Here is a 21,907-nt window from a genome sequence, read left to right on the forward strand (position 1 = left end):
GGTCTAATAAAGTCTCTCATAAAATATGGAACACATTCATAAATTTGCCCTCATTTTAGAGCAAATGATGCCAGTTTTATTTGGAATATTATCTCCATGTCCTGCTGGGCATGCAAATATGCAGTCACAACTCCTCAGTTTGACTGATAAATGTTAATACTAAGCCACTGAAAACCACATTCTCTCCCAGTTCAAACAATGTAGTGAGATCCATATCGTGACGCATATATGTACTGCTGACACCGAACACTATCTCGGTTAGACTGCACACTGGTGAGACTTCCCCTTTTCTCCCTTCCTGCTTTCCTGCTACCTTCCCCTTTGATCCATCCGTCCTGATCGCACTCATGCAAATGCAAAGGAGCTACATGGAGGAAATCCATCCTATGTTGATGATGCGTATAGATGAGGGAAGACAGTGACAGGACGGCAGACGTGTGCTGGATGGACAGATCGATAGCCCCATTGATACCTCCCCTGGGCCTCCCCCCCTCCACATCCTCATCCCCTCACTTTGCTGTTTGCTTCCCTTTCTCCTCACATATGATGCTTTCTCTTTTCCTCTTCCTCTAATCTCTCCCTCGACTCCCATCTTGCCTTTCTTCTCGTCTCGTCTTAGCCTCGTGTCTAAAATTGAAAATCCTCTCTTCTCCTTTTCTTCACCATAAAATTGAACCATGTACACATCATCTGTGACCTTAAAGCATGTCTTCTGCAAAGAACAAGCTCAGTCATTACTGAAAAAAAGGACAAATAGTCTGATTCTCACTGTGCAGCCAAACATTTCACAAAGCTTTTAGAGATGAGTCTGTTATACCATTCAAATCCCATTTTTCAGTTACGGAGTCCCCCCCTCGAAGATGATGTGCAGCCGATGCACACTAATTTATTTGGATGGATTGTACAACTGCAGGGTCTTTACCTTCTCAACAGAATATAAAACAGACTCATATGATTCTTCTTCTTGCATAGTCGGTCTTACTGCAAAGCCTGACCCACTTTGGTTGGAAACAAGTTTGTGTTTCAGCATCCACCAGGAGCGAGATTCAGTGCATTTTATCAGTATTAGTGCACTCTCAGCCGTACAGACAGTCACGGATGGCCTGCCTCTTTCTTCAGAATAGACTTCAAGGACAAACTGTGAAGCATTAACCGCTGGATCAGCTCAGCTGCGCAGCACTCTTTTGTGTGTGTCCTCGCATGAGTATTTGCACAGTGGGCCAGTGCGCTTGTGTTTCTGTGTGTTTCTGTGCACGCTTGTATGTTTTTTTTTCTTCTTTTTTTTTAATTATATCCAGCAGCTAAATCAGAAAGATGAGACAGTCAACATGTGTGTCAGGCCTCCAGGAGTTCTTGCTTCTTGCATCCATCTTCATTTGTATCCTTTCTTTATCAGTCTGTTTCTCCCTTTGCCTGTTTCTTCCAGTCCCTCGACCCTTCCCTTGTGCCGCCAGCAGCAAACAAAGAAATCATTGTCTGTTGTCTTTCTGCCAATTGTGTGTGTGTTTGTGTATCTGTGTGTCCAGACCTCGAGCGCTTCCCTCTAATAGGCTACAAATCACTGTTAACAGATGTAGAAGAAAAGTATTTAAATACTTCAGCGCCTCTGATGAACTGCAGCTGAACCTGCCCCCTGATGAGCAGAAGGGTGGGAAAGTAGGAGGCTGGCGAGGAGTGAAACTGATGGAGCAGAGAGTGAAGAGGAGGGTAGCTTCTGGGGTAAAAGGGAGGAGAAAGAAAACACACTAAGCATAATTTTTTTCTTTATTGATTTGTATTTATTTGTGACCTGACACTTATGTTCTACTGCCTGTCTCTCCAAGCTGTTTCTTTTCACTGTTTGTCGGCCAGTAGGAAATTAGAATGATAAGAAAGATAACCCCACATAAACTATCACTATCAAAATTAAAAATTTAGTTCCTCAAAACAGAGCTTTTGTCTGCAAAATATATCAAAACTACTATTACATTCGGTGTTCACTTCATGGAAAACCAGTTGGAACACATTCAGATTTTGGAACAATTTTTCTCGTCGTCAACGGTTCAGTTTGGGATTGGGCTCGGTAGATGCTGTTGAGTAGAATTTCTGACCGTTCAAGCTTTTGATAAACCTTTCAGGCGCTGTTTAGAGTCTGGCTTATGTCCCTGTGACAGCCAAATGTTTTCCAGTATGCCGTTATTTTTGAAGTGGAAACAAAAATGGCAAATAAAGCATTGTCCAAACTGCCGCAGTGCTGCGTGTCAGCAGTGAACTTGAGACCACGTAGGGTTGGTCATGTTGTATATTTGACTGATGTGTTTGCTTGACCTTCTGAGAGCAGCCTTGCCAGCATCTCCTGTGTCTTTATTGTTCCCGAATTCATCAGTCATAGACCTTTAATTCCATCATACATTTTTGACTGCAAGTGAAACACAGGTGGAACCAATTACATCAACGGTCTCTCAGTGGCAGCCACTATTGCAGTGCAAAGCAGCAGTTAATAATGTGATTAGTTACATCATTCATCAACCCTCTGCAGCGGCTCTGTGCTCCCACTTTGGGAACCACTATCCTCACCTCACATCAAGCATAAACCAGTGGAGGCTGAATTCACTTGAGGTTTTGCATAAATGAAAGTTACAGACTGATTATTGGGATCTTAATCATTTAATGCCTTAAAGTGTGTGACTGTCTGGTTAGTGCTGACTCCGCAGAACAGAGACTTAATGAAAACCTTCATAGTTTGGGGCAACAGGTGGGGTCATGAGAGGTCAGGGTGAGGTCACACAGGGGTCCTATAAGGTGTTTCTTGATGGGTTTGGAATGGAGGCAACTGACTTTGAACGTTAAGCTTCAGTCAGCAAGTTCAAGTGGCAGCGGGAAGATTTGTCCCGACTGTCCCCGAAAGACTAAAATGTTGTGTGACAGAGCGGGAATAATGTGAGGTAGCAGGCGGGAACATGCTCATTTAGATTCTTGGAGTTCTCTGCGCTGGCATTTCCTGCTTCTATCATAATTACACAAAATGAAATCTTTATCTTAATGAAATTATTTAGGCTGAGATGCACTCGAACACTGCTAATGTAATTCCTGAAAGGTTAAATTGTTTTGAGAGAAACTTTGATTTGAATTCTCAATCTGTGACCTCATGCTCATCATACAGATATTGTTGGCTTGTCTGCTTGATCTGCTACATGATTTGGGTTTGTTAACAAACATGCCTTTCTGCATGTTCCCTTAACATTGTATTTAAGAGAAAAAAAGCCTCTATATCAAATCTGTTGCGCTTTGCTCATTGTTCATCTTTATTAGGACAAAGTTTCAGTATTAATCTGGCAAAAATTCACAAAAACAGGTATGAAAACGAGCCATGAGTGGACAATAGATGATCTGGTAAAGAGTGGATTAAAAAGCTGTAGGGGTTGATTGTCTGATGAGCCTCAGGTGTGCAGGTGGGCTGGCAGCAGGAGGGAGCAGGTGACGACGCCAAAGACACACAAGAGACACAAGGCGGTACTGCCAAATCCTGACACGAGCATTCGCCCGCAGAGCAAAGCTTCAAGGACACACTGAAGTTTTGACCCGATGATGGCGCGACATGAACAGCCATGGGATCAGCTATTAAAATTAATCCTAAAACGAATCATGATGTATGTGCGATATTCCATTGCAATCCATCTGACAGACATTTCACTTAAACCGCAAAGGTTGACCTCCTGGTGGCACGCGAGGAAAAGTCACCAAAGTCAGTCAGAGTCATCATCTGGGAACCATGAATGTCTGCACAAACATTCATGGCAGCCCATGCAACACTTGTTGAGATACTTCAGTCTGAACCAAAGTGGACAGACACTGTCATCCCTAGAGCCATGCAGTTTGCACAGCTAATAAGATTAGTGTAATAAAAACACCAGTAAAAAAAAGGGGAAAAAAGCATGAAAACTCTTCAGGGAGTAACAAAAGAAGCAGTAAGCACAGCCAGAGTGAATGTTCATGCATGGATCTTGTTCTGTGAGGACGGTTTTTGGCCCGCGATCTGAAATCCAAATTTACCAGAGGTCCCTTTAGAGAGGCCAAGCCTCAACAGCTCCCTGTCTTTCCCGTTTCCCTCCACATCTTAATAGCTTTCCAATGAGACACAGATGAATGTGTGAATGCTATCAGCAGGGTGAGAATAGATGAGAAGGACCCGGCCAGCATCCTCAAGTGTGTGTCTCTGTATGAGATGTGTATATCAGGCTGTCGCAGCTGGCGGAAACTCACATAACTCCATCTTACTCTTCATATGCATCAACATGAACTGGCTTTTGATGCCAGGACATAGTTAAACAAAGATGAATTATTTATTTGCTGGACATACATTTTTTACTCAACAACAAATATATGCATACACGTGTGCGTATTCATGTGTGTACAGCACATTCGTTGGAGAGTGTGTTAGCTGTAATTCTTCCACTGTGAACGTCTCAGGCAGACTGATAAAGGTCAGGCTGGCATTTTAAAGTTGTGCGACAGCAGCCTCGCCATGACAGGAATACCATATCTGAGACAGAGCAAAACAAAATGCTGTAAAGTGTTTGAGAATCACGTCCTAGTTTCTCTTTCCTGTGTGAATAAAGTCACTTCAGCATCTTCAGATTAACTGAACTGTCCCAGAAAACTTACTATGTTGTCTTGTTTTTCTTTTCTTTTTTTCTTGTCTCAATGCCTTTATGTCTCAGGCAAATAAAAGCACTTTAAATTGCCTGGTTAATATGCAATTCTATGCAGCAATTGGCATGTGCTGTTTATCATGACCAGTTAGAGGAGATATTGTAATTGCAGGCATTGCAGTGATGAAATGTGTAGTGGACAGCAATGTCATGTTAATATCTACATAATATTACAAGATTATCCTTATAAGGGAATAAAAAGTTAACGCAACATCATTTCCTGGTCTTTGAGTTTCAGACAAAGCTTTTCTGTCTGCATGAAAATCAAATGATTTGTGTGTTTGGCTCCAAGCTTATTTCAAGACAACTTAGAAAAGTACTACAGCTCACTTTAATGTTGCTTTACTGTCTTTAAGTCTTCAGACTGGCTCCAATAGACACATATATTAGGCAGCGAGACTGTTTGTCTTGCTCTACAGTATCTCTCTCTCTCTCTCTCTCTCTCTCTGGCTCTCTTTGAGCCACTTAACACATTGGCTCCGATCAGATCAGATCCATTCACTCTGCTAGGTTTAGAGCCATTAGCTTAATTAGAGACCAGACATTCAATTCACTGTCAGATATCTTGATCCGCTGGCTGCCTTTCAGATATCTAACTTACAGTGCATCCAGGTTGTATCATGGCGCCCCTTGTCATACTGCGGCTTGTACCTGCGCTGGCTGGGTCTGCACACTGCAGGTCATATCACAGTGACAAATTTAGTATGTGTTGACGCGCTGATGCTGACGGCATCAACGGTGACACTATACAGTATGAGGATATGGCTTGCTTGCAGCCTCCAAATGGCACCTGTTGTTGTAAAGTCTGTAAAACACAAACAGTGAGCTTCCCGCCTCTCTGAGGTCTTCCCTCCGCTCCTTTTAAACTAAAGCAAGCGGCTCGACAGAGGCCTCTTCAGCCGCAGCACAGCTGGACCAGAAGCAATCATTTGGCTGAAGGACTTTGCATTTGCCAAATAAAAGCCATACATCATAGCTGTCAGTATAAACAGTACGCACAGTGTGCACATCTGTGTGTGCTCATGTGTCTCTTTGCCTGGACATGCATCTATCACACAACACTGCCTCCATAAATATAAACATGGTCACATTTTATATTAAAGTACACATATTCACCATCAATTACTTGTTTATTAATATACATATTAGTAGCATATTGGCCTTTATTAGTCAATATAAAGCAGTTGTTCATGCCTTATTATTGATAAGGATTATTGAGGGCAAACTCTTGTAGAAAATGGTCATGCAAAATAAAGCATCAAGTGCTTTATAATGACTAATAAAGAGCCAATGAGCTACTAATATACATGCAAAAAAACAGCTAGTTAATGATAAATATGTATTATCAAAAAATGGGCACAAAAGCTGTAACATACACAAAGTAATTCACTAAATCAGGCTCACACATTGTATATTCTCATATGCACAGCTGTAACATGCTGTAAAAAATTGACAGATTAGATGATTGCTGGTCGAATCCCTGCAGCCAGATTAGAGTATTAACCCTCCAGAGGTCGGAAAGGACAGTTTGCACTCTGAACAATCCCACACCCTCGACCACCACACACAGGCACAAAACACTGACTGCGTGTCCTATCAACGACCCTCATACCATAAATGAGTGGATTAAGGTGTTTGTGTCAGAGTAGTTTCTTAGTTACAGCAGCAGCTTGTGGAGCACTGATCACACATGTTGATGTGATCAGAAGCTTGACATGGCTTATAATTAGAAACATTATGTAACACTGTGCATGAATTTGCATGACCAATGCCTCGTCTTTACCTTATTTTTGTGGCAACTGTTTTACTGTTGGTCATAGAGGTCATCACCCCTGCCACAAGTGATGCCATGCACTACAGCTTTCTCTCTGTCTGGGCCGCCGGGCCTTGTGTTTCTGAGCACTAAAGCTGAGCTCATTCACTTTTTTCTCTCCATCTGTGCAGTGTGCGGCTGTGATCTGGCGCACTCTGGTTTCTTCCACCACTCTGGCGAGTACATCTGCACAGAGGACTACCAGCGGCTCTACGGGACCCAGTGTGACAGCTGTGACCAGTACATCACTGGAGAGGTGGTGTCTGCCCTCGGGAGGACATACCATCCACACTGCTTCGTCTGCAGCATCTGCAGGTAGGGGGAAGTGTTTGAGTGCAAAGTCGCAACATTTTCAGACATTTATAGGCCGACTGACACAGGGTAGTTATATTAGAATACAGTTTGGATGGTAAGTATAGTAAGAGTAGGAGTCATGCAGTTAAAATATTTCATCTTTTTAACGTTTTAGTGTACTGCTCTATGTGTTGTGTCCTCAGGGATCCTCCTGGCACTGCCTCATTCATAACTTATGACTATAAATACAAGAGCAACAAGTGAGATTCTCACAGAGCACCACACACTGCGGTGTAATGACTTCACAGCTACTGTTCATAACTTCTATACATACCACAGGTGGCCCTTTACAATTAAAATGCAATGATGTGTAAGTACTACGGGCCAGTGAATTCCTGCATCTGTTTCAGGGACCAGTTCACACCAAAGCCGCTGCAGACACACTGCAGGTGATGTTGTAATTGAAATGTTCACAGTCGATCGCACTTGATATAGCCCATTAAATGTAACACTCTTGAATAACAGATGGAAAAAATAAGAAACAGATCAAGTGAGTAAAGTACAATATTTGAAATGTGTGTTGCTGTCTCTCTAGTTAAAGGTGATTTAGTGTCACACTTCCATAAAGTTTGGGGAACTTGAGGAAATCAAAGTTGCTGTCCTGAGCTTTAGTGCCTATATGGGTCACAACCTAAACATTCTCAGTTACACTACACTTCCCATAATGCAGCTTGATAGCATCTGTCATTCATCCCGCTCTGCCTGGTTAACTTCCTGCAGGCTTTCTGTTTTAAGATTGAAGTCTCAAAACTGAGATAACCCTGGTGATGTCATCAGGGTTATCTCAGTTTTTTCTGTGACTTTAATCAGACATTGTACAACTTTCACAGGCTGTATAAAAAATCAGTGGGGTTGCCCCTTTAAGTATTATAAGTTGTTTGTTTTTGTACCATTTAATTACCCACACTGGTGAGTGGGGCTGAACATTTATCAAAATACTAACTGCAATATGGCCAAGTGCAAATCCAAATTGTAGTTGCTGCAATTCTTTGATAAAGGGAAACGTGTGTCACAACATAGCATCATAAATGAAGCATTGTGGGACTACAGAGATGCCCCAGCCTATATATCATATTCTCAGTCATGTCTCATGTTGCCATCGGAATATCTGTTGAAATAACTACACTTTTTGTTCAGCACTGCTGGTACGTGTATCAGAGCGGAGCAGGAAGCTGATGAGCAAGCACATCCAAGAGCAAACAAGATTTTCAAATATTTTAAATGCTTTGTGTCTGTTGTAGTTGGCTGCTCCCACTTTCATATTTAAATCAAGTACCGGCTTCACTTCAGTTCACTCAGAGCTGGAGTGAATGTGATAAAAGTGACTGTAAGTGAATTGGGACTGGTGAGCTGCTCAGTAAATACATGAAAGGCTAACTGTCTGTCAGTGTGTTATGTAGAGATGGATCATTAGGTTTTGGTTCACATAGCGCGAGAGTCTTTGGACAGAGTTCCCAGAGGTGTGTGTGTGCGCATGCTTGTGTGTGTGTGTGTGTGTGTGTGTGTGTGTGTGCGTGTGTGTGTGTGTGTGCGTCCAGCAAACTGAATGAGAATACACTGTGCTGAAATTGCGAATGAGGCTTATTCATTTTGAAAATGGCTGTGTCAGCATATTGCAATAAAATTGTGTCTCTCAAATGGCTGTTTGTCAAAGCATTAACTAAACTGGTCCAACAACCACTCTGAAGAAAGACATGTAAACACAGAGCTTGGCAGTATATTGATAATGTTGTTTGATCATTGCAACAATCACTGTAGTCACACTGATTAAGTTTATATAAGAATCATTTCTGAAATTGTTGAAATGGCAGTTCTAATTCGAGCTTCTGTTTCTATGACCTGATGTCCAATGCGACGCACATCAGCTTGACAATAAGACATGTAACTTGATTTTCCTCCAGTTATTTTTATGTCTGTTATTTCCACAGAAATAACAGACGCACAGTGACTGTATTTTAGCAGGTTTGTCATCAGAAGTCCAGATTCACACTGTAGATAGAGTCCAACGGTGAACAAAGCCTCATCACCAAAGTTACAGTAACACTAGAACTGTATGAAAATGTGCAATATATATATATATATATATATATATATATATATATATATATATATATATATATATATATATTACAACATACCTTTTGAAATACAGGATTGTATTTGTACTCTGAGCTTTCAGTGTTTCTGAGGCGACTGTAGAGGAGCAGCAAACACTTTACCATTCGTCTGCATCTGTGTTAAGCCTCCTTATTTCCTGCCAGAGGAGTTTTGAAAATCTCTGCAGTGATTTGAATACAGATTTGTATACAGTGAGAAAAATTTGATTCAGCCACAGCATCACCTTTGCCCTCACAGTGTGGCTCCAGCTGAGCCCTCAGGCAAAAGACATACATACTGGATTCATACTTTATGCTATTCTTGAATTAATATTTCAGTTCTGTTTGCTAAACATTATTCTGTGAAAACTAATGTGTGTCTGTAGGTGGAACCAAACACCACCAGCGGCCCTAAAATATAATCCTATATCTGAAATACAGTCATATGTCTTGTAGGATACTGAATCTGCATCGATTTACTCTTCGAAATACAAACATTTGTATTATTTTCAGTGCTGTGGAAGTTAAGGATCACTCTCTGTTAATTTTGAATTACAGAGAACAAAATACAATCTCCAAACTACGTCTAACTATACAAATACTCCTCAGATCTCACAGTCTTTTGGTTTTACTGACACTACCTCTTCGTTATAAAATAGTCAAAATGTAAAGACAATGCAATATAATACAATTCAGTGCTGTGAGAAGCACAAATGTCGTTCCATTTAAATCCTGTAGCAGTAAAAATATCAGTTGCATGTGTCAAAACTGCAAAGCACACAGATAGATGACTGTACTGCGAGGGGTGAGAGACAAAGTGCATATTTTTTGTGATTTTGGTTGAACTGAACCAGACTTTCTGCAGTGCCACATCTGCAGAGCTGCACTGAAATGTTCACCGAAATGTGCGTATGTGTGTGTGTGTGTGTGTTCTCAGGAGTCCGTTCCCAATCGGAGACAGGGTGACCTTCTGTGGCAAGAAGTGTGTGTGTCAGCAGTGCTCACACACTCTGAGCAGCGACAAGCCCGTCAAGGTCCACGGACCAAGCTGTAAGCAACAAACACACACACGCAAATATATGCACACGCACATACAAGCAAACCGCACCATACGTACACTGTAGTGTCACATTTGTGAGTGTAATATGCATTTAGTGCTGTAGTGAGTATTTACAGCAGCATCTGGCTCACTTGACGTGTTTTTAAAAAGTCACAGAGGCGTACTCAAGCTTTGGCGACACAGCTTTTCATGGGATTTGCCAGCAATAAGAAAAATATAGCATACGACCAGCATTATCCTTTCAGGCTATATCAGTCGGACATAGATAAGCTAAAAATACTGCACACCTCCTGGCCGTAGCAAGGATCATCTGTGGCCTTCATTTTGTGTAGCCTACTGATTTAATTAAAGCTACTCATCTCAATCTCTGTGCTTTATCCAGCATGTAAGACTGTTTGTACCCCTACAGGTGAAAAAAAAAACAGGAGAGTTCTACTGTCCACCTGCTAAACGCTGCAAAACATAGCCTCGTTCCCTGCAGCTACACACCCACACACGCATACACAGAAGGTGGCCTGCTGCTCCAGGTAGTCTTGTAGCCTGCTTCTGGTAGCTCCATCTGGCAGAGACCGTGTGACTGTCACCACGGGAAGGGAGATAAACGCATCAGTGCTGAAAATGTCCAGGCCGCTCTCATCTTCTTAGCTGTGTTTTCTCAGTGCCGCTTTTCCCGCTTCTCCTCCAGACTGTGCAGGCTGCGGCGAGGAGATCAAGCAGGGCCAGTCGCTGCTGGCTCTGGAGAGGCAGTGGCACGTCAGCTGCTTTAAATGCCGAACGTGTGGCTGTGCGCTCACTGGAGAGTACATCAGCAAGTAGGTGGCTTGATCCCCCGAATCTACAGTGTCAAAGGTTATCTGAAGCGACTCGCATCTTCTGCTGCAGGATTTCGTATGTGAAGCTGCAGCGCTGGGGCCAATGTGCATAAAATAGATGTTTTTGAAAATAAAGCTATAGGATTTTTTCTAGCAAGTCTTACAAAAGTAGGGTTTTCTCAACAGGACAGCTGTCTGTGTAGCAACAGGACAACAAGTCTTTTCATCAGCTAAATGACACCCACAGTATTTATTTAGATGTTCATACTGAAAAATCTTGATAAATAATGGTGGAACAGTTGCAGGTAAATTCAGTGTGAGGACTTGCTTTGTTTGTCCCTGGCAGGGACGGGACACCTTACTGTGAGACTGACTACCACGCTCAGTTCGGCATCAGGTGTGACAGCTGTAACAGGTACATCAGCGGCCGAGTGCTTGAGGTGAGTGCATTTTTCCCAGTGTGAGCATGTGTGTGTGCTTAAGACAGATGGGAACAAGAGGGAGAGCGTGCATCAGTTTTTGTCAGTGTGTGTCTTTGTGAGAGAGTGTGTGGGTTTGTGTGTGTGTGTGTGTCATTTCTATAAAAAGCTGTGAAAAGATGCAGCTGTCCCTCTTTAAATGACTGAAGTGTTGACTGATGACGAAGCAGCCTTGGAAAACCAACAAAGCGACACTCTCCCATCTCCTCTCTTCATTCCTGTTTTTTTTTTTTTTTTTTTTTTTTTGCTATTTCTTATCGAGTTTCTCACCATTCCACATTCCTCATTGTTTTTCTCTGTTTCTTATCACCATTCTCTTCTTGTTTCCTCATTTGTGTCATCTGCTTTTGCTTCTCTCTGCCTTATTTATTTCCCCTCTCTTTTTCTTTCCCTTCCTGTCCTTTCCTTTTTTCTGTCCTTTCCTTTTTTGTCCTATCCTTTCCTTTTCTTTCTTTTCTTTTCCCTTCTTTCCCTGTCCTATTCTTTCCTTTTCGTTTCTTTCCTTTTCGTTTCTTTCCTTTCCTTTCCTTTCCTTTCCTTTCCTTTCCTTTTCTATCCTTACTTTTCTTGTCATTTAATTTCCCTTCCCTTCCTTTCCTGTCCTGTCTTTTCCTTTTCTTTCCATTTCTTTCCTTTCTTGGCCTTTCCTTTCCTTTTTCTCTCCTCTCTACCTCTCCACCAGGCTGGAGGTAAGCGCTACCACCCCAGCTGTGCCAGGTGTGCCCGCTGTCACATGATGTTCTTGGAAGGAGAGGAAATGTACCTAACAGGTGAGTGGAAGCAGGAGAGGAGAGCCATACAGATGGTATGATGTCTATGTAGAGCCCATGGAACTGACTGAGGCCATACAAAGGTTCCTCTGCAGTTGTACAGCTAACAGGCATAAAAATAGACTTGTAGCATCTATTGAATTAGCTGAAGCCTGCAAGTATCCAGATGGCCCAAGTGTTTATGCATCTGTGGCCGTGCATGTGTGTGTGTGTGTGTGTGTGTGTAGGGGGGGTTGCCTTCTTTATGGGGACTAAATGCAAGTCCCCATAATGTAAATCACTCAATTTTAAGGTGAAGACTTTGGTTAAGGTAAGATAAGGCTGTGTGTGCGTGCGTGTGTGTGTGTGTGTGTGTGTGTGTGCGTGTGTGTGTGTGTGTGTGTGCATGTGAGACAAAGGGGGAAGGCAAATTAGAGAGCAGTGGGCTATGGCCACCTGATAAGTGACTGCTTTTAACAAAGCACCACTATATATAAAGGTTATTGATCTCACATATAACACTCAGTGGTGAAGACACACAAACACACATACACACACCTTCCTCGAGCTGATGTTTTCTTGAAACACACAAAGGTTGGAGTCAATTACCTCTCAACCTCCACCTTTGCTGTGTCCATTACTCTGCGCTGCCCCTGTCAGAATTAATCTGAATGAAGCCGGAGGTTTAAATCGAATCATCCAGGAGCTTCTGTTTTAATCTACATTATTGGAATTAATGATAATGAGCTAAGTATCTGCAGATTGGTCCCATAAACAACAATGTTGCTTTAGGAATTATGTTCAGGAGGAAATGCACCCTAACATTGGCCATAATGTTTGTGTGGTACTACATGTAGCTTGCAAAGCTATGATTAAACGTTGACTGCCAGTGTGATGAAGCGTTGTGATTGTCACATGATGTAGCATTTACCTTCAACCCTGGAGTCAGTGACCATGATCTTTTCCTGGTCTTATTATTAATCATACCTTAACCACAGTTTAGTTTAAATACATGTATTTTATATTGTGGGAGTAACAAGTTACAGTGTTGGCTGTGATAATTTTGCAAATAAATACAGTATCAACGTCTGATATGTTTGAGCAGCATTTCCTTGAAAACATGATGTTAATGCAAATTAGCTGCGTATGAACATACTGTAGGAGATATGGTGGTATAAACAGGCCACAAATGAAAATGAGAGTTCTGCAGTTCTAAACTGGCCAACTGTTTCTTGAAGATAAAGCTGAAATAGAAGCATGCTTCAGTCAGTTTGTGCAACACCGACTGAGCTGAATCTAGATCAAATGTAGAGCTACTGTTCCGTAACATGCGGCCAACACACGGCGTCCCAGAGTCGCCACACCTCCTGTTTCACCTCATTGACATTCTGCTGCTCTCCTGCTCACAGCTACCAGTAAAAATAAGCATTTGCATATTGTACCTGTACCGTATGTGTGTGCGCTTTAATCTGTGCCTGTGAATGCATGCAGGCGTCCGCACGCCTGTGTATCTGCTTCAGTGTGCGTTTGCACATTTGTGCGTCCGCATACGAAAGCAGGTGTGTGTGTTTGCGTGTGTGCTGAGCTCCGGTGTGCTGCCCCAAGGTTACATTCACTCCTTTTGATGACTTCAGACATGTAGGAGGGCTGAGCAATCACCCTCGTGAGACACACTCAATTACGACACTCGCGCACGCACACACACATACACACACACAACATATGTGCACATACCCTTGCAATCAATCTCATGATGCATGTCTGGAATAAGAAGTGGTGTGTGTGTGTGTGAGAGAGAGAGAGAGAGAGAGGTGGGGGTGGAGAACTATTTTATGAACTACTTGTGAATGTTTAATCTCACCATTGGCATTTGGATAGATGAATGGAAATAGTATGTTTTTTGTTCCATCAAGTCTTCTAATTTTTCAGCAATGTTCAGACATCTGAGAACCTTACTCTCCTGATTATACCTGGCATCACCCTGTGTCTTGGGTGATCCAATCACAATTGGACAGCTCAAAGTGCATCAGTTCACACCTGCCATATCAATAGGTCTCCACACGTGTTTTTAACTGGCGGCCCAACAGCAGTAGCCATCACACTGGGGCAGAGGGACTCGGAAAGAAATAAATTACTTAGTATAGAAAATTTGCAGAATTTACAAGAAGGATCAAGAATTTTTCATAGAAATGCATAGAAACTAACGCACCAACTCACAAAATTACACTTTTTTAAAGGGAGTCTGTTGACTTTCTCCACAGGTGGCAAAAATGTAGTGTGTATTGGTTACTGTTCAATCAAAAAAGTATTGTCTTCTTTCATAAATTTTGTGTAAATGGTGAAATCAGTTCAAACAGTGTGTTCAAACAACTGCTAAATATTGGCAGCTAAGACAACACTTTAGACAAGGAGTAGCCAACAGACTGGTGCAGCAATGCTGCAACAAACTGACACAATGTTTTTTGTAACTTAATGTATTATAGTTAATGCAGAATTTAAAAGAAAGCACAAATGATTCAGAATTTGTCGTAGCCATGTCACAAAGTTTATTAAGTTTCTCCTCATTCCGAAACTCTCAAAGTTGTGCGATTTTTTAAAGTTAAGTCCACTTTTGATCAGATCGCCCAAGACGCATGTTCGAGCCAGGTGTAAACAGGGCCAGTGTGCTGTTAGCTCACTCAATCCAAACAATGCTAGCACTGTATTCTCAACAATTTTGACATAACTTCGGCAGCACATCATGGTAGCTTTCGTTCAGGTGGTTGAACTGTTGAATCTCAGGCTCATCTCTTCCAGGTTCAGGACTGCACCTAAAAAATATGAATCTGATGATTATTTTTTCAGTAATTGATTATAAAATGTAAAAAAATATCACGAATGTCCTTCACAATTGGCAAGAGTCTAATCTTATATTTGCTTATTTTTCATTCTAAAGAAACATGAAACAAACTCATAATTATAAATTCAGTTAATTTTCTTGTGATGGATTGGGAATAGATTAATCAACCAAATTGCATCAAAAAGAAATAATCTCACCTCCAAGAAGAAACTGATCAAAGCTTCAGTAGCATTCATACACACCTTTACCTCTTTTCTTACTCCCTCAGTAAAGTCTCAGTTTAAAACAGAAGGACATCAGGAGGTTATATAAATGGAATAATACAAATATGAATGATGACGTCAGTCTGATGTGAGTGCTATTTCTCATGGCAGCATGATTCAGCAAAAGGCAAACGGCCCGCAGCCATTTAAATATCTGCTGCTTTATAGCTTTAGAGTTTCAAATGGCATAAGCACAAACGTCAGTACTGCTTTCCTGGATTTTACTGGCTGCCTTCCTCCCTTCTTTTGAACCTCAGCAGTCGAGATAATGAGACCAGTTTTGTCCACTGATTAACCTCATTTTGCATGAAGTCAAGAAAAGAGGAAAAAAGTCTAAACATAGCTGAGGCTTTCGCAGACAGAGAAGGACTCACAAGTTATGTTTGAATACTTTTGTGACAAATTCTAGGCAGCTAATTTCCTCAGAACTGCAGCGCAGTGGTTTTGGATTGAATTCCTTCTCTCTGCACCATTTAGATTCTCCTCATCCAGTAGATAAAGGATCTCAAGTCCAAGGCCATACATCTGTTCGACAGCAGAGTTGAGGAGCGTGGGTGGGACGGGGGTGCACTGAATCACCACGCATGGTTTCTGTCTACAGTATTGATTTTGTGTGCGGGTGTGTGTGGTTGTTGCGTGTGTGTAGTCGACTTCCCCCGTGCTTCACTGTGTCTGTGCTTGTTTGTGTGTGCGTGTGCAGGTCAGATTTATGGTGATGATAGTGGTTGTATATTACAGTCATGATCAGCTAACTGAGTCCATTCGGCTGGCCTGCTGCGCCCCGAGGCCCGAGAAAATGATGGAGTTAGTGTGTGTGTTTGTGTTCAGAGCGGATATATTACTGTCATTATCATTATGAGATCCACATGCATACAACATCCTGACATTAGTGGTTTATTGTTATGATTATTAGCTAACAGCCTCCATTCGTTCCCTCTTTCCTCTTTTGCTGTTTGGTAAAGTTTCCTCTTGTCTTTTTGTTTTCTCTCTCTCCTCTCAGACCACCTCCATTATTCCTCTCATGACCTCCGTCAGTCTCTCGTGTTCATTTAAAAAAAAAAAAACCTTTTTTGGGATGACTGCTAATGTTCCCAAAATGTTGCCAAAGCAGTGTGTCTGTTTAGTGTGCGTGCACAGGGTATGCAAGAAATGTGCATTTTCAAATTAGAAACAATAAGACAGGAAGTGATGTCAGCATGCTGATGTTTAGGAGGTGTAATGTTTACCATTATCACTTTCTTTGTATAGCGTGTTAGCACGCTAACATTCGCTTAACCCTATAATGCCGTGGGTATCATATTTGATACATGCATTTCTGAAATGTTTTGCTTTACCATATGGTAAAAACGTTGCTCAAAACAATACAAACAAAAAAACATATTTGCAATTTTTTTAAATAATTTTTTTTATGTTAAAGGGCCAAATAAAGTCTTCAAATTCAAAAAAATAGAATTTTCTGTCCATTATTTCTTGGGTCAGGCATTATAGGGTTAATTAGCAATAAACAGAAAGTACAGCTGAGGTTGACGGGAATGGTCACTGGTTTTGCAAGTAGGTCGTAAACCAAAGTGCTGGACGAAGTGAAATTATGACCCGATGATGTTGCTTAGAATGTTTAGGTAGCATCAATGTATGTGTACCAAATTACATGTAAAACCATCCAACAGTCATTGAAATATTTCATTCAAAAACGCTGAGGAAACATCCGGGGATGACCAGAGTTGAAAGTATTCATCCTCTGGAGACCAACAATGCCTGAAAAGAAAATTTATGGCAATCCATGTAACAGTTTTTGAGATATTTCTGTCTGGACCAAAGTGGTGGAAGGAGTGTGTGTGTGTGTGTGTGTGTGTGTGTGTGTGTGTGTGTGTGTGTGTGTTGTTGATGGATGTTGATGCACTTGAGAGAGGCTGAGCTGCTCTTCATAGGCTCCCATAAAACTGTATGGCTGCTGCCCACACAGTAAACAAAGTAAATCGAGCTAAAACCATGTCTGTGTGTGTGTGTGTGTGTGTGTGTGTGTGTGTGTGTGTGTGTGTGTGTGTGGGTGTGGGTGTGTGTGTGTGAGTGTGTGTGTGTGTGTGTGTGTGTTTGTGTGTGCAGGTTCAGAGGTTTGGCACCCCATGTGTAAAGAAGCAGCTCGGCTGGAGAGAAAACTGAGGGTGAGCGATACTCAAAATACCCACAATCCCCTGCGCTGTCTCTCTATTTCTGTTTCTGAGCTCTCTGTGTTCCTCTTTGTCTCTCTGTGTGTGAAATTTCTCATTCTTGGTTTACAAGCTACATTGTTCTAAGACAAAGCTGCCCTCCAGATAAATAGATAAATTGTTTTAAAATCAAACCCTCTGTCTAATTCTTTCTCATCTTGCTCTTAACTAATAAAAGGCTGTAAAATATACGATTCAGGCACCCTTTTCTTTCATATTTTGCAGTATTGCGTGTAATTTATGGCAGAGCTGCTTATTGCAGCTTTAGTTGGTGGCTCTTATCCAAAGAGCTTTTTTTTATGTTTCAAAAAAGCATTTTATTTGAAATATTTATATGGGCTGCACTTTGGCAGCAGCCTGCAAGAGCCAAGAGTTACAGTACCATGACAACGCAAATAACACAGCATGGGCTCATCACATCAGGACAGACGAGGATGTTGTTCTGTCCTCCTCATCGCCCACAGCATGATCAGGACATGCAACATCTTAAGATTCAGAGAATGAAAGATTTTATTTCTCTTCTCTGTTATAGTCAAATGTTTGCGTCGCCCAGCTCACCTGAAGTAACATCATTCAAAAACTTAATGCAAAGTTCAGTTTACCCAACATTCATTTTATTTATTCCAGGCTTAATCTCATTGGTTGTCTCATCTGCCTGTCATTATCAACTTTATATTGAAAGTGACTTATTATGACACCAATGAGAATGGGAATTCATGTCAGTTAAGGTGTAAGATTGTAGGAGCTTAGAAAACTCACAAAAATAAGGAAACCAGCTTTTTGAGTTTATTTAACTTGTGTCAACTCAGTTTAAGACGTTTTGATCAATCAAATCAATCCGTACTCGATTTTCCTTTAACTTAACTTTAGTTTTTATTTCAGTGGATCAAAGTGGTGGTGGACTTTTTTGGCCATTCAGTGCACAACTTAACTGTTGTAACTTACCTTTGTCCCACCAGCTGAGACGTACCTCTGAGACGGCGTCCATTTCCCCTCCAGGCTCCTCTCCTCTCCTCGGCTCCCCTCACCGCCTCATCTGTGTGAGTACCGTCGTCACCATGGTTACGCCAACAAAGCAACGGTTACGCCCTCAGCTGTCACTGTCACAGCCTTCAATCAAAATGTAACAGACAGCGACAGAAGCACAAAGAGTCAAGTCGCCGACCCTACCGGTCTCTTCCTGTCTGTCTGTTTGTCTCGCCACCCGTCTGTCCCCCCACTGCTTTCAGAACCTTTTTCATTTACTAAGATGTTTCTTGTGGGAGACTAGTCCTAAATTGTCATGAAACAAGCCCTCAGGTGTTTTAACTCACCTGCCGGTCTGTGATCTGTGTATGTGTGTGTCTCTGCATGTCGACCAGCATGTCAATTAATGTATTTCTCTGTTTGTTTTTCTTCCTGTCTGTGTATCTGTGTCTTTATATGTCTTTCTGCCTTTGATTTTTCTCATTTTCTGTATTGCTATTTATGTCCAATGTCCTATTTATTGCTGTTTCCATTTTCCCTATGTCTCTCTCTCCGTCTGCCCGTCTGTCTCTCTGTCTCTCTCTCACAGTCTAAAGCTGATGGTGATGTTTTGGACTATAAGCAGCTGGCGGCGCTGCCCAGGGTCAAAGCCTTATATGACATCCAGCGGCCCGACATCATCCCTTATCAGGCCGACCATGCGCACACACACCTCTCAGACGACACGTTGGAGCAATACAGCTGTGGACAGGTACACACACGTGCACACACACACACACACATACACACACACATACAATCAATAATGAACCTAACAGCTTTAGGGGAGATCCATGTTGTCTGAATGCAACTCTCATATATGATCACTTTTGTTGTCATAGCGATGACATTTTGTGTTCTCCTTCTTATCCAGTCATTAGGATCTTTATCGCCGTACTCTCATGTAAGTAATCCACCCAGTTATTTTTACTTTTATTTTTTTTACTCTAAAGTAGTAGCTGTATCGCACATGTGACTTGTTCCCGTTTAGGAAATACTAATTTTCACATTTTCCTTGTAAAATACGGCCTTTATGAAGGATTTAGAGATTAATAACATTTGCTTTTATATTCAATCAGTCTGTCATTGGTAGTAAACATTGTACATTATTCTGAATTTTAATCAGTCATCATTAAGTTGGTATTGGCAGATGACCTGAGTTATGGTGTATTGAAATTGGTATCAGGAGAAAGTTGCAACGAACGAACTCCCCATAAAAAACACAATTTATATTTTTAGGCATTTATGTTTTTGTACAGAACTGTAGATATGCTGTTTTAAGATGACAGTAGGTTCATTTTTTTGACCAAGACAAAACCCTGCTAGCTGTTTCACACTGTTTCCAGTCATTATGCTAAGCTAAGATAGCAATCTGCTGGCTCAGACTTCACATCTTGCATAAAAAACATGAGAGTGGTATTGACCTGGTTCTCTAGCTCTTGGCAAAAAAGTGAATAAGCATACAGTGTTTCCCAAAATGTCAGACTATCCCTTTAAAAAATGTCTTCTTCCTAGTTAAAGGATTCTAACACAGCGCCTGCAGTGTTTCCTCATAACTGGTTTAAACATTAACTCATCACTGACCAAACATCCTGAGAATGTGCCAGTGTTTGTGTGTATGAAAGCTGTGCAGCGCTTGCACAGTATAGAATATTAAACTGCTCTCGTTTGATTAAAATTGTGTTTTGAAAGGAGCCTTGTGTGTCGTCTAGTTTACTGCATTTAGTAAATGAAGGCACGTCACTCTAAAGAAAGCCTGCTTCTCCGTCTCTCTCCAGGATCTCTTGGACGGCGTCGAGTTGAGAACGAGGCGTTCCTCCAGCTCCATCTTCACTGACTCTCCTGCACACAGTCGCCACGGAGGCTCCCCGCTGCATTGTTATCTCCCCGGTAATGCGCCCACACACACACACACACACACACACAGTATAAAATATGCAGTCCCAAACAGGAAAGATGTACTCTGTCTTTGAGTGGGTGTCATGTTTGGAGCCCCAGAAGTCCTTGCAGCACCCCTGCCACACACACACACACACACACACACACACACACACACACACACACATATTCGTACATGCATTCCACGAGGTTGTCAGTCTGTCTGTCTCTCTGTTTGGGGACGTCACTCCTTCTGCTCATGCTTTGGTTTCTCTCACTGTGATTGGCTGCACTGACGGCAGGCAGTGAGAGTGGCAGGAGTTCACCCTATTACAGTCAGCCAGAACCCCGGTGCGCCACACCCACCACCACCACCTTCCAAGCCCCCAGGCATTTCCATGTGCCAGGTAGGCCACTATCCGTAACGCTGACCCCCGACCTTTTTACTAACCCGAGTTTCCCCACGTCAGATGCAAACCCACCACCCTCTGAATTTTTACTTCTGCTGTACCTTGTAGGACGTCATTTCCGACTCTGCTCTCTGACTCCAACCACTAGTCATGTTTCATGTTTGATTCCGAGACCCTGACCCCACACTTGCACTAGCTGCCCTCCTAACAGACACACAACCTCATTCCCAGTGAGCTTTTAACCCAACTGTGATAATTTGACATAATTTAAAGTGGCGAAGCAGTTAGTTGATCTCGAGAAAATTAATGGACAATTTTTAGAATTTTTTAAGATAAAACATCACGTTACATTGGCTCGTGGAAAACTGTGAATGGTATTCTTCACTTCCATCAACTGAAAGGTCAACGACAAATGAAATGACTGTGATAGGAGGAACTGAAACAGCGTATTTTGCTGTAATTTGGTCATTATTGTCATCCATCATCATTTTAGCGTTATGACTTATTTTAGTTTTAGCATCCATGAGAATGCACAGTCCTTATCTTCTTTTCAGGGCGCTCCAGCGGGGAGTTCCTGTCTAATTTATCTCACTGGTCTGGGGCTCTTGTATAACATATGAGTGTTTTAATTTAACCGCTAATACCAGTTCATTTTATTGAAACATTCCATCAGCCCATTTTATCTAGTTGATGCCTCCCCGAATGTCTCGCCCTGTCTTTGTTTCCTTCACTTTTAAAAGGCCTTTACTTTTCACTGCAAGCTGTGCGTTTGGTTTCCCTCCATCGGTCCCTCCTCCTGCCTTCGGTCCGCTTCCCGCTGCATGTTCCCTCTCTCCGGTTTTTCTCGGGCTGTTATTCCCTGCCAGCCCTGCCACGGCAACTCCCCTCATGCTTTTCAGCGCTGAGCAAAATGTATTTGGTGGATGCTTTTATCCAGAGTGCCTCACAGTTTCACGAGTGCATACAAATTTAGCGTGGATGGCCCGTCGGGAGTCAAAGCTCTAGCTTTGGCAGGGTTAGTGGCATGCTCTGTGCAGTGATTGGGAGAAATGTTTTTGCTTTATTAGTTGTTTTATTGCAGGCTATAACACAAAGTATTTTTCATTTAGTGTAATATGCTGTTGTGGTGCTTTTCAAACCTTAATGATTATGCAGGAAACTCCACCAAATGAGCAACAAAGTGCCACGTGCTCCTATCATCTCTAAGTTTCTCCCTCCTCTTCCCTTTTATCTTCTTCCTCCACCTCTCCA

At 42.0% G+C, this 21,907-nt stretch overlaps 1 protein-coding gene across 1 annotated transcript in view; it reads left to right on the forward strand.

Annotated features, from left to right (window-relative positions):
- Positions 1–21,907, forward strand: part of LOC121617085 (actin-binding LIM protein 3-like) — a 39,699-nt gene that overhangs the window by 7,414 nt on the left and 10,378 nt on the right. The window contains exons 3-13 of the mRNA XM_041952107.1: positions 6,636–6,819; positions 9,892–10,004; positions 10,700–10,826; positions 11,173–11,266; positions 11,988–12,075; positions 17,260–17,318; positions 18,323–18,403; positions 18,919–19,080; positions 19,243–19,272; positions 20,147–20,258; positions 20,549–20,653. Of these exons, the coding sequence (XP_041808041.1) occupies positions 6,636–6,819; positions 9,892–10,004; positions 10,700–10,826; positions 11,173–11,266; positions 11,988–12,075; positions 17,260–17,318; positions 18,323–18,403; positions 18,919–19,080; positions 19,243–19,272; positions 20,147–20,258; positions 20,549–20,653 (1,155 nt within the window). The remainder of the gene's footprint in view (positions 1–6,635; positions 6,820–9,891; positions 10,005–10,699; positions 10,827–11,172; positions 11,267–11,987; positions 12,076–17,259; positions 17,319–18,322; positions 18,404–18,918; positions 19,081–19,242; positions 19,273–20,146; positions 20,259–20,548; positions 20,654–21,907) is intronic.

Source organism: Chelmon rostratus, chromosome 14 (assembly GCF_017976325.1).
Source record: "Chelmon rostratus isolate fCheRos1 chromosome 14, fCheRos1.pri, whole genome shotgun sequence".
In the NCBI taxonomy this organism is placed as follows: Eukaryota; Metazoa; Chordata; class Actinopteri; order Chaetodontiformes; family Chaetodontidae; genus Chelmon; species Chelmon rostratus.